Source organism: Dipodomys merriami, unplaced genomic scaffold, assembly GCF_024711535.1.
Source record: "Dipodomys merriami isolate MVZ:Mamm:240054 unplaced genomic scaffold, mDipMer1.0.p SCAF_11, whole genome shotgun sequence".
Lineage (NCBI taxonomy): Eukaryota > Metazoa > Chordata > Mammalia > Rodentia > Heteromyidae > Dipodomys > Dipodomys merriami.
Genome location: NW_027202382.1, coordinates 15,518,977 through 15,537,551, shown reverse-complemented (window position 1 = coordinate 15,537,551; position 18,575 = coordinate 15,518,977). Strand labels below are relative to the sequence as shown.

At 39.5% G+C, this 18,575-nt stretch overlaps 1 protein-coding gene across 8 annotated transcripts in view; it reads left to right on the top strand.

Moving 5' to 3' along the window:
- Nucleotides 1-18,575, top strand: part of Rnf38 (ring finger protein 38) — a 121,132-nt gene that overhangs the window by 83,955 nt on the left and 18,602 nt on the right. For all 8 annotated transcript variants that reach the window (XM_070009867.1, XM_070009876.1, XM_070009884.1 and 5 more), the window contains 4 exons: nt 3,493-3,686; nt 8,000-8,213; nt 16,683-16,850; nt 18,335-18,505. In XM_070009867.1, coding sequence (XP_069865968.1) covers nt 3,493-3,686; nt 8,000-8,213; nt 16,683-16,850; nt 18,335-18,505 — 747 coding nt within the window. The remainder of the gene's footprint in view (nt 1-3,492; nt 3,687-7,999; nt 8,214-16,682; nt 16,851-18,334; nt 18,506-18,575) is intronic.

The following is an 18,575-nucleotide window of genomic DNA, read 5'->3' as shown; positions in this document are numbered from 1 at the left end:
TTTTAAAATCGTTGCATTTATTTTGTCATTTTTTTCCACATGTATCATTGAAAGTTTGGTTGCAGATGCTAATTTCTGTTCATCAAATGTACATATGGGAGTGTTGATACTTTTCAAATGGATGTTTTACAATATTAAGGCTGAATTGGGACCTAAATTTTTAAAATAAATTCTGTATTAACTTACTTATTAGATAACTATATGACTGAGAACTTGAAAGTTACTAGTAAAAAATTAGAAGTTGATTAAGGGGGGGGGGGGCTTGAACTGAAGCATTGTCCCTTAGGTATTTTGCTCAAGGCTGATGCTCTACCACTTGAGTTTTCTACTTTTTAGTGGTAAACTGGAGATAAGAGTTTCACGGAGGGCTGGGAAGATGGCTCAGTGATAGAGTGCTTGCCTTGCATGCATGAGGCCCTGGGTTCGATTTCCTCAGCACCACATAAGCAGAAAACACAGGAAGTGGCGCTGTGGCTCAAGTGGTAGAGCGTTAGCCTTGAGCTGAAGAGCTGAGGGACAACGCCCAGGCCCAGAGTTCAGGTCCCATGACCCACAAAAAAAAAAAAAAGTTTCATGGACTTTTCTGCCTGGGCTGATTTTGATCCTCAGATTTTCCACCTTCTGAATTGCCAAGAATACAGGCCTAAGCCACCAGTGCCCAGCCTTAAGTTCCTTTTGTCTGATTTAAAAAGCAAAAAAATGCATTTGTTGGGAAATAAGAACATTGTTAACCTACAATTTGAGCGTCATTGGAAATATGGTAAAACCTTATAGCGTAAGTGCTTTATTACTTGATTTGACCTTCATCATGTATATCCATACCATTTGTCTCCATTTAGTCAGTAGTGTTTAGAATTCATACTTGTGTATCTTAGCTTGCATTAGGCTTTAGAGTATAATATACTCAGTGTTGAATACATAATGACAGTTTAAGTATAGGAAGAAATTGTTATGGTTTTTTGACTACCTTGCTAAATAATTTGAAATGAACAAATGTAACCATTTAGCAACATGCTTTGTTCTTACTAATTTAAATAAAATAATGTTTCATATGCTTATCTCCTTAAAATCTAATATGTAGCTAATATGTCCATAGAAGATACCAGTTATTTTGCCATGAAAAGTACCCTAATACTTGAATAATTAGAACTTGTAGTCGTAGATTGAAAATTGGAGAGGTTTATTGGAAAACATGTAGCTTATTTTGATAATATTTAACCAGGAAATTGAATTTGGTAGAAAACTCTGGAGAAGTGATAAGTAAGTTAAATAAATGAGTTTTATAGGTAGTAAGCCCATCACTATGACTTTTGAAAACTTAACAATATACTAAGTTCTGACATTTTGGGTAAGAACTTACGGGATTGAAAATGTGGCTTAGAGGTAGAGTGCTTACTTAGCATACGTAAAGCCCTGGGTTCAGTTCCTCAATACCATATGAACAGAAAGGCTTGAAGTAGCGCTGTGGCTCAAGTGGTAAGTCTAGCCATGAGCAGAAGAAGCTCAGGGACACTATCCAGGCCCTGAGTTCAAGCCCCAGGACTGGCAAAAAAGAAAAAAAAAGAATTTATGGTTTAGGTCCACTGATTATCTGTTTTATATAAATCTTAATTTATCCACATAACCCTTAGTAAAGAAAATAAGTATAATAAAAGAGGGAGGGGGCTGGGAAGGTAGCTTGCCTTGCATGCATGAGGCCCTGGGTTTGATTTTCTCAACACCACAGAAGCAGAAAAGGCTGGAAGTGGTGCTGTGGCTCAAGTGGCCTTGAGCTGAAGAGCTGAGGGACAGTGCCCAGGCCCAGAGTTCAGGCCGTACAACACACACACACACAATAAGGCAGATTCTTTAGGCAAATAATTTGTGAGGGAACCCTCATCTCCCCCCCCCCAATACACAAATAAGCTGCGTATGGGTGGCACATGTCTGTATTTCCCGTTACTCAGGAGACAAGAGGTAGGAGCATCAGTCTGAGGTCAGCCTGGGCAAAAATTCAAAAACCTGTCTGAAAGTACAAAAAGACTGGAGATGAGGCTCAAGTGGTAGAGTGCCTGCCTAGTACGCTTGCAGTCTTGAGTTCCAACCCCAGTTTTGCTCCTGCCCCCTAAACAAAATGCAGGAGAGATGAATGTAATTTAAAATAAAGTTTGTGGGCTGGGATGTAGCTCAGTGGCAAAGTGCCTGCCTAGGAAGTACAGCATCCTGGGTTTGATCCCCAGTACCAAAAAAAAAAAAGACACCCCCCCGCCCTCCCAAAAAATACAGTTAAAAAAAATGAAGTTGGGAACTTACTCAGGAGGAAGACCTCCTCTTAAACCAAATCATAGCTGCCTAATAGGTTAACTGATAACTAACAGAATATAGTGAATTTCTCAGGTAGATTAGTGTGTGTTTGTTTGTTGTGCAGGTCCTGGGGCTTGAATTCCATGCTTGGGCCCTGTCCCTGAGCTGTTGTGCTCAAGGTTAGTGCTCTGCCACTTTGAGCCACAACACTATTTCCAGCTTTTTAGTAGTTCATTGGAGATAAAGGTCTCACGGACTTTTCCTGCCTGAACTGGCTTTGAATTGGAATCCTCAGATTTCAGCCTCAGATTTCAGCTAGGTTTATAGGTGTAAGCCACCAACTCCTGGATTTAGATTAGAATTTATTTATTTATTTATTTATTTTGTCGGTCGTGGGGCTTGAACTCTGGGCCTGGGCGCTGTCCCTCAGCTCTTCAGCTCAAGGCGAGCGCTCTACCACTTGAGCTACAGCGCCACTTCCAGTTTTCTGGTGGTTTATTGGAGATAGGAGTCTCACGGTCTCTCCTATCTCTCCTGCCCGGGCTGGCTTTGAACCGCGATCCTCAGATCTCAGCCTCCTGAGTAGCTAGGATTACAGGCGTGAGCCACCAGTGCCCGGCTAGATTAGAATTTAAAGAGAAGGTGGAAGTACTATGTTAAAGGTCTATATAAAATACATCAGTTTTCGCGGGGGGGGGGGGGGGGGGGAGTACCTCACGCCTGTACTCCTAGCTACTCCAGAGGCTAAGATCTGAGGATCACAGTTCAAAGCCAGTCCAGGCAGGAAAGTCCATGAGATTCTAATCTCCAATAAACCACTCAAAAACCCAGAAGTGATCCGTGGCTCAAGTGGTAGAGAGCTTGCCTTGAGCTGAAGAGTGCAGGGACAGTGCCCAAGCCCAGAGTTCAAGCCCCACAACCGACCAAAAAAAAAAAACTACATCAGGTTAACAACCTATACAAAATATATCAGATTGTTACTTGATATATTTTTTTGATGTTCAGAAACACTCCATTTTTCACTTCTGATAACTTACTGTACATCTCTCCATTTCCACTTCAGCATTTTTCTAAGAGTTTTAAATTTGGATTGGTAGTGCATGAATATTCTTCTTTACATTTTTAGGGCAAATAAACACCTATGATATATTCAATGATTTGAAATCCTTAATCAGTTGATTAAGTTGATCAATTTTGTTGCATTGACAGAGTGAAGATAGTCCAAGTCCTAAGAGACAGCGCCTCTCTCATTCAGTCTTTGATTATACATCAGCATCACCAGCTCCCTCACCACCAATGCGACCATGGGAGATGACATCAAATAGGCAGCCCCCTTCAGTTCGATCAAGCCAACATCACTTCTCAGGGGAACGATGCAACACACCTGCACGCAACAGAAGAAGGTTAGTTGAGTACAATTTGTTTCTTCAGTTTTCCTCCATTGGTAGGCCTGCAGACTTTTGTAACACTAGAAAACATGTTTCTATAGGCAGTTCATAAACACATCAGTATATGAATAGTATACATTCACACGATAAGTTATTTAGGTTCTTATGCTAGGTTTTAAGATTCATTTAGCTTTTAATTGGCAAGTGAAGAAATTGAAAGGTGCTAAAGTGATTTGCCTATAGTAAATCCAGGCCATAATATACAAATCTGCTACTAATTTAGTTTGTTTTTAAAGACAAGATCTTTACCATATAGTTTAGACTAGCTTTGAGATCATGATGCTTCCATCTCTCTTCCAACTGAATCTGCTGGGATTACAGCCAGGAATAATCAGCTTGAGGATTTCTTATGGGCTTTTCTACAGTCTTAATTACTGAAAAATGCATTCTATAATTTCTAACTGTAAAATAATATGGAAATCTTAGAAATGAACTATTTGTTCTCTACTCCATTTGTATTCTTCTGATTCTTATAAAGCAATCAAAGGTGCTTAATCTATTTTTCTTACAATATTGTCATATGAAAGACTGAATTTTAGTTCACCTTTCAGTCCCCTAGTCCATGGGTTTAGTCCCATGACAGTATTTCTTCTTTGAACTGTTTCCTCTTTAGTTGCTTAAGATCATACTTTCCTTATTCCAGGGAAATTGGTGTCTCATTGGGATCAGATACCTGTTTTCATGTCTAGGATATTAATAATCAAAGGAATAGTAATAATCTGAGTTAGGAAGGCATTATGGACTAGATATTTCTGTTTATCCCCCCCCCCAAAAAAAAACCCCTTTATATGTTGAAATCATAACCCTCAATGTAGGTATGACCCCTAAAGTGGGACATTACAAAAGTGGGACATCAGGGATGAGTGCATAGTCCAAGTGGTACAGTACCTGCCTAATAAGCTTTGAGGCCCTAAGTTTAAACCCCAGTATTTCCAAGTAAGGGGGACATTTATTTTTTAGGTGGCATAGGTGTGGGTAGAGGAAGATACCAGCTCATTTTCTGCCATGTCAGACATAATGAGAAGGTGGTGGGTTCTGAAAGTCAGGGAGAGATCCCTCTCCAGAAACTGACCACCATGACACAGATTTTCTAGAATAAGTTTAAATAAGCTTATGAAGTTTTGTGATAGCACCCTGAATGGATTAATAGAGGAGTGATCTTAAAACCACCCCTGTGTATTCCAAATGAGACAAACGCATAGGTCAGCTATATTTAAAGACACTTAAGACTCATACCTGGAACTGTACTAATCATTTACATGGAAATATTTAAGTAAAATAATGTCTGAGGAGTACAGTATTATTTTCTTTTAAGTTTTTAGCCAAGGACTTATCTCCTGTTCTACATATGGTATATGGGAGTTAAAAAGACTCCCCAACTAAATTATTTTATACCCATTAATATCATAAACATTAGGAATATAGTTTATAAAAGTTATAGCTTAATACCTGCTGTAGCATTTTCATATGTATAGTTAAATGCTTAGCAAACATTGTAGACACGGAGGTTAAAATAGAGCATTATTGATCCCTTAAGACAACCCCTTTCCCAACAATACCACTTTTCCCCCTGTGTGACCATCCCCTCATTCTTTCTTAAGAGTTTATTGTCTGGAGAATTTATCATTATTCATTATAGTTTTTAATATTTGTTAATGAACTCTTAATACAATTATTTTGGGTTTTGCTTGTTTTTATTTAAATGTATTCATTGATTCTTATTTTGTTTTTAATGTGGTGGTACTGATTTTTTTTTTTCGGTTTTGGGGCCTGAACTCTCAGCCTACGCGCTTTCCCTCAGCTCTTCAGCTCAAGGCTAGCACTCTACCACTTGAGCCACAGTGCCACTTCCGGCTTTTTCCTTTTTGCTTATGTGTTGCTGAGGAATCGAACCCAGGGCCTCAGGCATGCAAGGCAAGCACTCTACCACTGAGCTACCTTCCCAGCCCCTTGATTTATTTTTAATACGATATAATCTTAAAGTATGACAATTTACTACCTACTGTTGCTTAATGGTTGTGCTCACTTCCTGTAATACAGCTGATGCACAATTGTGTGGTCTCAGTACTAGAAAGCAGGAGTATCTGAAGTTCAAGGGCAACCTTATCTAAATAGTAAGGTCCATGTCAGCTAGGGCTTCCTAGTAAAACTGTCTCAAAAACAGTTTACTCATAGTTCATACCTATAATCCTAGCTACTGAGGAGGCTAAGATCTAAGGATCTCAGTTTAATCCAGCCCAAGCTGGGAGGTGTGTTATCTCCAGTTAACTACTAGAAAGCCCGAAGTAGAGCTGTGGCTCAAATGGTAGAGCGGTAGCCTTGAGCACAAAAATTCCAGAGATACCACCCAAGCTAAGCCCCAGGAAAGGACAACAAAAGAAAGCAAAGAAAGAAGAGGAAAGAAGAGAAGAGAAGAAAAAAAATGAGGGGAAACAGAAAGGGAAGGAAGAAAGAAATGTTAGGAACCTTTATGCACATATCTCATGTTGCACCAGAGTATATGCATAGTATTAGAATTTCAAGGTTGTAAGAAGTTGCCCTGGATAAGGAAGGGAGCATCAGAAGTATGTTTCCAGGTGAGGTAATAATTAGTTAATGGATTCTGAATTGGCAAGAAGCAATCATGCTCTTCATTCATGTTAGTACAAAGGAAGAATAAGGAGCACTTAACACCCAAAAACAATAGAATGACTACAACAAAACAAACACCCATACTGATTTTAAAGAACTGACCAAACAATTGAGAAGAGTGATAACCATTCCTTGTGAAAGAACTCGATTTAAGCCGGGCGCTGGTGGCTCACGCCTGTAATCCTAGCTACTCAGGAGGCTGAGATCTGAGGATCGCGGTTCAAAGCCAGCCCGGGCAGGAGAGACTGTGAGACTCCTATCTCCAATAAACCACCAGAAAACTGGAAGTGGCGCTGTAGCTCAAGTGGTAGAGCGCTCGCCTTGAGCTGAAGAGCTGAGGGACAGCGCCCAGGCCCAGAGTTCAAGCCCCACGACCGACCAAAAAAAAAAAAAAAAAAAAAAGAACTCGATTTATTAACTCCATTTATTAACATTTATTAATAAATGTGAAAGAAATGAGGGGAAGCAACATAAAAATGACTTCTGTGGATTTATCAATGAAAAAAAGTATTGGTGAACTTGTATTTAAATTTATAAGGTGTTAATATACAAGGACACGTGCACCTCCATGTTTATTGCAGCACTGTTCACAATAGCTAGGATATGGAAACAACCCAGATGCCCCACCACAGATGAATGGATCAAATTGTGGTATCTATACACAATGGAATATTTTGCAGCCATTAGAAATGACAAAATAATGGCATTTGCAGGGAAATGGATGGAGCTAGAAGGAATCATGTTGAGCGAGGTAAGCCAAGAGCAAAGAGACAAACGGTACATGGTCTCCCTGATAAGTGGATGCTACATCCAAAATGTTAGGTGATACGACAGAACTAACAGGACTTAAGAAACAAAGAACTCCCACTCATCTGGTCGAACCACTACTAAATATCCCCATGCTGCTGATCACATGTATGGTGTATGTGTGTACACCGTTATATGTTATAGACTGTGGTAGACAATTTGCTCCAGGAAAGTTAGAATGAACTTGTGACTTTAAATGAGCATCATTATTCCACAATACTGTGAAAGTTGGGAAATTATGTAATCACTTAATCACAATTAAAAAAAAAACCTCGGGGAAGGTAGGGAGGGAAGGGATGGTAGGAGGAAAACAATGGAGGGGGTAACAATGCTCAATAGGAAGTGTACTCATTACCTTACTCATGTAACTGTAACCCTCTGTATAGTATCTTTACAATAAAAAAATTAAAAAAACATTATAAGGTATTGGAATTGTTTTTTGTCTGCTAGTACCAAGACTTGAACTCAGGGTTTAGCACTCAGCTTTTTGGCTGCTGTCTGGTATTCTACTGCCTGAGACAATCTTCTAGTCTTGTTGTTGTTGTTGCTTTCTGATTAAGAGATTATCTCTAGACTTTTCTGTCCTGGGTGACTTTGAACCATTATATTGCTGATCTCCTGAATAGTCAAGATTACAGTCATGAGCCAACAGTGCCCAGCTCTAAATTTGTAAGTTTTTTGAGCTACTGAGGAACCAAAGCAATATACTTAACTTAGGTTTACCTTTTCAAACATTCTTGATAAGTAAACAGAGAGAATACAGAATCTTGACTAGTCATACCAAAAGACATTATAGTGATGACCTTTTTGATATTTACTATATATTACAGTCCTCCTGTCAGGCGCCAGAGAGGAAGAAGGGATCGTCTGTCTCGACATAATTCCATTAGTCAAGATGAAAACTATCACCATCTCCCTTATGCACAACAGCAAGCAATAGAGGAACCTCGAGCCTTCCACCCTCCGAATGTATCTCCCCGTCTGTTACATCCAGCTGCTCATCCACCGCAGCAGAATGCAGTCATGGTTGACATACATGATCAGGTACAGTAACAGAATGTCCTGAAAATACAAATGGCAAAAAGTTAATGATAGTTTACTGAGAGTGTTTGATTCTTTAGTAGAGATTTCTTTAAATTTTATCTAAAATGTAGCTATTTTAAATGGTGTTCAGTTCTTCATTAAGAATTTAAATTTAAATTTTGCATAAAATAAACACAAAACTTTCACTGAAAATTCCAAAGTAAAAGAATAAGTCTTAACAAAAGTGGTTTAGAGACTTTTTGTAAAAGATTATATAATTTTGTTGGGGAGTTTAAAGAAAACCTATTTAATTAATAAGCAACCTGATTTGAAAGATGTAACTTTATACAACCTGTCTTTTCAAAATTGATATATGCATTATATAGAATTAATTTAATCCAAAATAAGTCTCCAACAGATTTCCAGTAAAACTTGAAAAGTCAATTCTGTAATTTCTGTGGCACTTTTACTACAAAAGACTATATGATAATATAGCAGGAGAAAGCAAACTACTGATGGTTGTTTTTATAAATTTTTATGGAATAGAACCACATGCTCATTTATTTTCAGTGGACACTTTGAGCAGACACCAGGGTGGCCCACAAACCTGAAATATCTGTCTACCTTTTGGCCTTTTAAGAAATTTTGGTTGACAAAACAAAATGATTTGGTCTATAGTACAAAATAACAAGATTTGAATCAGCTGAGTACTAATTCTTAGACATCTGTCAAATTCTCAACTATATACTAGATTTACTGATTTAGAGCCAGCAATCTGGCTTACAACTCCATCAAGTAGTTTTTTTGTTTGTTTGTTTGGTCATGGGGCTTAAACTTTGGGTCTAGGTGTTATCCCTTAGCTCTTCAGCTCACGGTGAGCGCTCTACCACTTGAGCCACAGTGCCACTTCCAGTTTATTCTGTTTATGTGGTCAAACCCAGGGCCTTATGCATGCAAGGCAAGCACTCTACCACTGAGCCGCCTTTCCAGCCCCCACCAAGGAGTTCTAAAATACTCTGCAATTAGAGAACACCACTGTTGTATAATCTTAAAGGAATATCAAAGTAGGTAGAGTACACTTCAGATTTTTAGGACTTCAACCAAGTTGCCAAAGGAATTCAAGGGGAAGGAATGGCCGGGCGCTGGTGGCTCACGCCTTTAATCCTAGCTACTCAGGAGGCTGAGATCTGAGGATCGCGGTTCAAAGCCAGCCCGGGCAGGAAAGACCGTGAGACTCCTATCTCCAATAAACCACCAGCAAACCAGAAGTGGCGCTGTAGCTCAAGTGGTAGAGCGCTTGCCTTGAGCTGAAGAGCTGAGGGACAGCGCTCAGGCCCAGAGTTCAAGCCCCATGACCGACAAAAAAAAGGGGGGGGGGAATGTCTTTTTTAATAATGATGAAGAATACAATGTTATGATAATTCTTTCAATAATTCAAAAAGGGGAAGAAAAGTCTTTTTTAGTAATGATATGTGATGCAACTTTCTATTCATTTGGATGAGTTGGAACTTTAGATCCTACTTTAAATCATACCCAAACTGGTCGCCTGTGACTGACTCCTGTGATCCTTACTACTTAGGAAGCTATGATCTAAGGAGTGTGGTTCAAAGCCAGCCCAGGTAAAAAGTCTGAGACTCCTACCTCCAGTTAATCATCAAAAAGTCAGAAGTGGAGTTCTTGCTCAAATGATAGAGCACTAGCCTTGAGCAAAAATGTTCAAGCCTCAGAACTGGCACAAAGGAAAAGCGTTTAATTCAAGTTGGATTCTAGATCTGAATGTGAAACATAACACTGTTGATGAAAAAGATTATCCTTGTGAAGTGGTCAGAGAATGCTGCTACCTCCTTCTCCCATACTGTGTTTTGAATTTAGGGTACCGAAGTTGCTAGGTAGGCACTCTATCTCCTATCCCAACTATACTCATCTTCTTGTTTTTCTTTCATAGGATATACATTGAAAATTATGATTGCATTCTCTCCCTCTTCCTCTCTTAATTTGTCTACTACTCTTTTTTTTTCAGGGTGGAGGGTGCTAGTCTTGGGGCTTGAACTCAGAGCCTAGATGCTGTCCCTGAGCTCTTTTCCCTCAAGGCTGGTGGGTCTACTACTTAAGACACAGCTCCACTCAGCTTTTTTGGTGGTTTAATTGGAGATAAGAGACTCATGGGTTTTTCTTTCCCAGGTTGACTTTGAACCATGATCCTCATATCTTAGCCTCCTAAGTAGTAGGATTACAGGTGTGAGCCTTCCATGCCTAGCTTTCTTCTTCCTTTTTAAAGACATTTTACTTACCAAAAAAATTACCATGAAGACAGTGAAAAAATGTCAGACTATAGAAGACATAGTTTGGGGTCCACACCTAGATGAAGCCTAGATGCCATAATGAGCAAAGGAGATTCAGAGGGATTCAGAGGAGTTCCTAGAGGGATTTTTAGGGGAGATTTGGCAATGTTCTACTATTTATTAACCTACTCGATTGTTACATGAAAGTAAAAAAAAAAGTATTGGGACTACTATTTTATCTGTAGTGTCCTTTTTATGAATGTTCATGAGTTAGGATCTCAATTAACATACTTTCAATAAGACTTTGTAAACAAAATAGCTAAATGAGAAGGAGATGGCAGCTTGGGCCATGGCCTTGACATTCTTGAACCCAAATACGTAAATCACAATGAAAAATTAAAAAATTCATGAACAACCAAATCCAAAAGCCAACAACAATTCATGGAAGGACCCCAGTGAGTGTGAAGAAGAAATGGACAACAAAAGAACTATTAAAGAAATGATGACAGCCGGGCGCTGGTGGCTCACGCCTGTAATCCTAGCTACTCAGGAGGCTGAGATCTGAGGATCGCGGTTCAAAGCCAGCCCGGGCAGGAGAGACCGTGAGACTCCTATCTCCAATAAAAAACCACCAGAAAACCGGAAGTGGCGCTGTAGCTCAAGTGGTAGAGCGCTCGCCTTGAGCTGAAGAGCTAAGGGACAGCGCCCAGGCCCAGAGTTCAAGCCCCACGACCGACAAAAAAAAAAAAAAAAAAAAAAGAAATGATGACAAAATTGGTCAATGAAATAAAAGCAGATATACAAAAATAATTTCAAGAGTACAAAGAAGAAATGACAAAGAAAATCCAGGACTCCCAAAAAGATGGAGATAAAAATATCCATGATATGTATCTCATTAAAAGACAAAATAAAAATTATGAGAACTGATCTGGCAAGCATAAAAGGTTCAGTTTCCACAATGCAAATCACAGTGGAATCCATAGGTAACAGAATAAGTGAAATGGAAAAAAGAATATCAGGAATTAAGGATAAAACCAAGGAGCTAGAATAAAAAGTCAAAAGTATAGGAAAAACACTCAATACCAAAGGGAAATCCAAATTGGCAGACTCAGCTTTGGAGAAACTAGGAATAGAAGGAACATTCCTTAAAACAATAAAGGCTATAGATGACAGACCAACAGCCAACATCATACTAAATGGGGAAAAACTAAAACCATTTCCCCTAAAATCAAGAATAAGTCAAGGATGTCCCCTCCTCTTCAATTTAGTTCTGGAATTCTTAGCTGGAGCAATAAGACAAGAAAAGGACATTAAAGAAATTCACATAGGGAAAGAAGAAATTAAACTATTCCTATTTGAGGATGACATGATCTTATTACCTGAAGGACCCAGAAAACTTCAGCCCCAAATTCCTTTAGCTAATCACCTACTTCAGCAAAGTAGCAGGATACAAAATTAGCCCACAAAAATCAGTAGTCTTGGGGCTGGGAAGGTGGCTCAGTTATAGAGTGCTTGCCTTGCATCCCTGAGGCCCTGGGTTCGATTCCTCAGCACCACATAAGCAAAAAGAAAAAAGCTGGAAGTGGCGCTGTGGCTCACTAGCCTTGAGCTGAAGAGCTGAGGGACAGCACCCAGGCCCAGAGTTCAGGCCCCACGACCAGACCCCCCCAAAAAAAAAAATCAGTAGTCTTTCTGTATGCCAGCAACGTACAAGCAGAAAGGGAAATCATGAAAACAACCCCATTTGGGCTGGGAAGGTGGCTCAGTGGTAGAGCGCTTGCCTTGCATGCCTGAGGCCCTGGGTTCAATTCCTCAGCACCACATAAGCAAAAAGAAAAAAGCCGGAAGTGGCACTGTGGCTCAAGTGGTAGAGCGCTAGCCTTGAGCTGAAGAGCTGAGGGACAGCACCCAGGCCCAGAGTTCAGACCCCACGACTGGACCCAAAAAAAAGAAAACAACTCCATTTGCAATAATGTTAAAAAAAAAAAAAAAACCTAGGAATTAACCTAACTAAAGATGTAAAAGATCTTTATAGTGAAAACTATAAAATCTTAAAGATCAAAGAGGACACCAGGAAATGGAAAGATCTTCCACGTTCATGGATAGGTAGAATCAATATTGTAAACTAGCAATATTGCCAAAAATGATATACAAGTTCAATGCAATTCCCATCAAAGGTGCAATGACATTGTTCACTGAGAGAAAACAATCCAAAAATTTACATGGAACAACAAAACACCTAGAATAGCCAAAGCAATTCTAGACTAATAAATAAGCAAACAAGCAATGCAAGCGGTATCACAATACCAGATTTCAAACTCTACCACAGAGCCATAATAAGAAAAACAGCTTGTTATTGGCAGAAAAATAGACCTGAAGATCAGTGGAACAGATTAGAAGACCCAGAAACAAATCCACATACTTACAGTCATCTGATACTCAACAAAGGAGCCAAAGACATATAGTGGAAAAAATATAGCCACTTCAAAATTGGTTTTGGGAAAACTGGACAGCCATATACAGAAAACTAAAAGTGGATCCCTGCTTGTCACCATGCACTAACATCAACTCAAAGTTGATCACAGACCTCAATGTCAGACCTGAAAGTCTGAAACTACTGCAAGAGAAAGTAGGAAAGACATTAGAACTTACAGATACAGGCAGGAACTTCCTGAATAGAGTCCCAGGGGTACAACAGGTAGAGAAACTCGACAAGTGGGACTACATTAAAATAAAAAGTTTCTGCACAGTGAAGGACAGTTACTAAACTAGGAAGACAGCCAACTACCCTATTGGCAAAAAAGATCTTTACCAGCAATACATCAGACAAAGGCCTAATATCCTAGATATATATTTAAAAAAAAATATATATATATATATATATATATATGGAGCTCAAGAAACTAACCCCTCCCAAACTTAATACACCAATTACTAAATGGGCAAGGGAACTAAGACGAGACTTCTCAGAAGAGGAGGTAAGAATGGCAAAGAAACACATGAGGAAATGTTCATTATCCCTGGCCATAAAGGAAATGCAAATCAAAACAATCCTTATATTAGAGTTTATTAGATTTTGCCAGAAAACCATACAGACACCCCAGTACAAAGAACAAAGAAAAATTTATTGCCAGCAAAGGGACTGGCAAGATACCTTCTCACAAGAGAAGTGCCAGCCATTGTCTGAGGTAACCTATATAACCTACAAGGTTTAGGAAGAGGAGACCCTGTGTGGATGTGTGGGCCAGGGACTTCATCATGGCAGACTAGAATTTATGGCGGCGCCCAAGTAATAGATAAGAAGTCTTGCAGCTGCCCAGACCTGAAGATCAGTTTAAGGGGATCTTGCTGCCTTATATGGTTGTAGCTGCCCCAAAGGAATGCCATTTCAAGGTAAAGGTGGGTGAATGCTGATCATCTACTGCTTTTACTAAATGGGCCTAGTGTTGCCTAAGAAAGGAACATGCTAGGCTATGAGAAAGGAAGCTACTGGGCCAACACCTGAGATACCATCTTTCCCCAGTTAGATTGGTCAACTTTTTGAATTCTAACAACAAAAAATGCTGGTGGGGATGTGGGGGAAAAGGAACCCTACTGCCCTGCTGGTGAGAATGTAAATTAGTACAAGTACTCTAGAAAGCAGTCTGGAGGTTCCTCAAAAAAGTAAGGATAGACTTTCCCCACAACTCAGCCATACCATTCCTTGGCATCTACTCTCAACAACTTAAGCCAGGATATGATAAGGACACCTGCATGTCCATGTTCATTGCCACATTATTCACAATAGCCAAGATATGGAAACATCCCAGATGCCCCACAGTAGATGAGTGGATACAAAAAACATGGTATCTATATACAATGGAATTTTACACAGCCATTAGAGTAAAATAATACCAATTTTCAGGGCAATGGATGGAACTAGAACAAATCACGTTAAGTGAGGTAAGCCAAGATCAGAGAGACAAACGGCACATGTGGAAGTTATATCTGAAATGCACTAGGATATGATAAATTACACAGAATTCCAGATACATACAAGTGAGACCAAAAGAGGAGAGAATCACAAAGGTACAGTACCCAAGCGCCACTTCATATGTATATAAAATAATATACATACTGAAACAAACTCCAAAGAGAAGGAAACAAATCCTTCATTTGTTTTGTCTTTTTCTGGTGACTATTCTTTTTTTTTTTTTTTAATTTTTTTTAATTTTTTTTGGGGGGTCCAGTCGTGGGGCCTGAACTTTGGGCCTGATTGCTGACCCTCAGCTCTTCAGCTCAAGGCTAGCACTCTACCACTTGAGCCACAGCACCACTTCTGGCTTTTTTCTTTTTGCTTATGTGGTGCTGAGGAATCGAACCCAGGGCCTCATGCATGCAAGGCAAGTGCTCTACCACTGAGCCACTTTCCCAGCCCCGGTGACTGTATTCTTTACCTTAACAGTGTACTCATGTGCACATCAGTTGGAGGAGGGCACAGAATCAGGAAAAATGCAGCAGTGGAGCACACTGAATATTGATGAAAGTGAGAGATGGGTGGAGATGGGAGGGAAGAAATGAGAGAGAATGAGGGACACTGTACAAATGGAAATGTACTTATTGCCTGACATATGTAAATGTAACCCCACTGTATATCACCTCTAAAACAACAATAAGGTAAATTTAAAAAATTCTAAGTGACAAAGAATACTGTCAGTTAATTGGGACATTTTCCTAGTACCCCAAAAAGCAAAAAAAAAAAAAAAAAAAAAAATCATGTGCCAGCCACTGGTAGCTCATGCCTGCCTGTAATCCTAGCTACTCAGGAGGCTGAGTTCTGAGGATTGAGGTTCAGAGGCAGCCCAGGCAGGAAAATCCATGAGACTTTTTTTGGGGGGGGAGGGGGGTCTGGTTGTGGGGCCTGAACTCTGGGCCTGGGCACTGTCCCTCAGCTCTTCAGCTCAAGGCTAGTGCTCTACCACTTGAGCCACAGCGCCACTTCCGGCTTTTTTCTTTTTGTTTATGTGGTGCTGAGGAATTGAACCCAGGGCCTCAGGCATGCAAGGCAAGCGCTCTACCTGTGAGCCACCTTCCCAGCCCTCCATGAGACTCTTATCTCCAATTAACTTCCAGAAAACCAGAAGTGGAACTGTGGCTCAAAGTGGTAGAGTTCTGGCCTTGAGCAAAAAAGCCCAGGGATAGCACCCAGACCCTGATTTCAAGCCCCATGACCAACCCAAGAAAAAGGAAATACAATTGTTGACAGATTTAATAAGATATGGTACTTAAGTATGGCAATAACTATCAGAAATTGGTAATTAAAGCCAGGCACATATGTAATCCTAGCTAATCGGGAGGCTGAGATCTGAGGATGACAGTTCAAAGCCAGCCTGGGAATATGGCTGAGTGGTAGAGTGCTTGCCTAACATGCATGAAGCCCTGGGTTCAATTCTTCAGTACCATAAAAACAGAAAAAGCCAGAAGTGGCACTGTTGCTCAAGTGGTAGTACTTCTTTGCTTTGAGCAAAGAAGCTCAGGGACAGTGCCCAGGCCCTGAGTTTTTGTTATTGTTGATTTTGTTTTTAGACAGGATCTTGTTATATTGTCTGGGGGCAGTTTGAAATTCCTGGGCTCTTTAATACTCCCAAAATTTTTTTTAGTGGTACTTAGGATTAAATTTAGAGCCTTACACCTGTGTGCTAGGCAAGTGTGCTACCCTTTGAACCGTGTTCTAGCCTAGAACAATAAGTTTATGTATGTGTGTGTGCTGTTACTAGGGAATGAACTTAGCTTTTTTTTTTTTTTTTTTTTATGTATGTGTGTGTGCTGTTACTAGGGAATGAACTTAGCTTTTTTTTTTTTTCCTGTGATCACAGCTAGTACTCTACTACTTGAGTCATGTCTTTTTTGCTGATTAATTGAAGATGAGTCTCTTAAATTTTTCTGCCTAGGCTGCCTTCAGAGATCCTCAGATCTCAGCCTCCTAAGTATCTAGCATTACAGGTGTGAGCCACTGGCACCTGGCCAGAATAATTTTCATTGGTAACATTCAGCACATTATGTATTTTTTACTTAAATCTCAGCAGATACTTAGGATAGAAAAGTGATGCTAGGTTTTGAAATAGTTGATAAGGTTTCTAGATTTTATGTAGCTGAGAAGAATCAATAAATGTCTTAACTTTTAGCATTTTATCCAGACATCTGAAATTCTACTTTTGTTTCCTAATAGCTCCATCAAGGAACAGTTCCTGTTTCTTATACAGTAACAACAGTGGCACCACATGGGATTCCACTCTGCACAGGCCAGCACATCCCTGCTTGCAGTACACAACAGGTCCCAGGATGCTCTGTGGTTTTCAGTGGACAGCACCTCCCTGTCTGCAGTGTGCCTCCTCCAGTAAGTCTCTGCCTTTATCCTCAGCTGATCTTGCTGTTAAGCATATGATCCTGGACTGGTTTTGTAATTTATAAGTCAGAAATTCCTCTAGAAAAGGGATAAGTGCATTATATAAGCAATCAAAATTTAAGAGATAGTCTTTATAACTTCTGTGTAAAACAGCTAATTTATTACAATAGCAAGGTTTAATAAAATTAATAAGATTTAAAATTTTGAAACCTGATCTATTTTTGTGTTAAGTTGTTTGAGTGTCTTGTGCCTTTGCCAACACTGTTTATAATTAAAGCTTAATAAAGGTTGGCTTAAATCTCAGAGATTATAGTATTCAGCAGTTTATAGTTTCAACACTCACTGGGCTTTTTTGTTATGTTCGTTTTGGTTGTCCTAAGAGAGAACATCACTATGTAGCTTAGGCTGACCTTGGGATAGAAATCCTCCTGCCTCAGTGAATCTTGGTATTACAGAGATATGACATTATACAGAGCCACTTAATGTATTTTAGTGGTTACTTTGAGGGCCCATTCTTATTCTTCACTATAGGAAGCCCTTGGCAAAATCTAAATATAATGGTCTAAATGTGAGACTTAAGCTTCAATACACATACCAATAACCAATTTAGCAGATTTAATCTACCCAAGCTTGGTTTCTCAGTAAATAGAGTGATGTCTTATATTTGCCAGTTACAATATAATTAGTAGTGAGTTATATTCTTTTTTTTTTTCTTTTTTTGCCAGTCCTGGGGCTTAAACTCAGAGTGGGTACTATCCCTGAGCCTTTTTGTACTTACTCAAGGCTAGCACTCTACCGCTTGAGCCATAGTACCACTTTCACTTTTTCAGAGTAGTTTACTGGAGATAATAGTCTCATGGACTTTCCTGCTTGGGCTGGCTTCAAACAACAGTCCTCAGATCTCAGCCTCCTGAATAGCTAGGCTTACAGATGTGAGCCACTGGCACCTGGCTATATTCTTTTTTTTTTTTTTTAATCCTAAAAAAAATAATGAGATTGAAAACAGACTTTTTGGGGGGTTTGTTTTTAAGAATAGCAATAGTATCTGCTGTGTCTTATAACAGACAGCAGTTCTTGATTTTATAAGTATTAAAAATAAATAAAAGGTTTGGGCTTTTGTGGCAAATACCTGTGAACCTAGCTACTCAGGAAGCTGAGACCTGGAGGATTTCAGTTCAGAGTTAACCAAAGCAGAAAAGTCTATGAGACTCTTATCTCTTAATAACCAGCAAAATGTTGGACTAGAGGTATAGTTCAAGTGGTAGTGCAAATGCTGTGAGCAAGAAAGCCAAGTAAGAAGATGAGACTTTGAGTTCAAGCCTGGGTACTAGTGCTAAATAATAATGCAAGTTATTTATACATTTTGTATGAGTTTGGGGGAAATACATAATAAGTGATTTTACTTTTACTGTATTTTTCCTTAAAAAATTATGTGTTGTGATTTTCTTAACCAAAAATAAGGATTTCTCTTACAGGTGCTCCAGGCATGTTCAGTTCAGCACTTGCCAGTACCATATGCTGCGTTCCCACCCCTTATTTCTAGTGATCCGTTTCTTATACATCCTCCGCATCTTTCTCCCCATCATCCTCCTCATTTGCCACCACCAGGCCAGTTTGTCCCCTTCCAAACACAGCAATCACGATCGGTAGGTATCTTTACTTCTTAATTTTTCAAAATGTTTCTGCCAGACAGATTAATTTTGTAAAAAAAAAAAG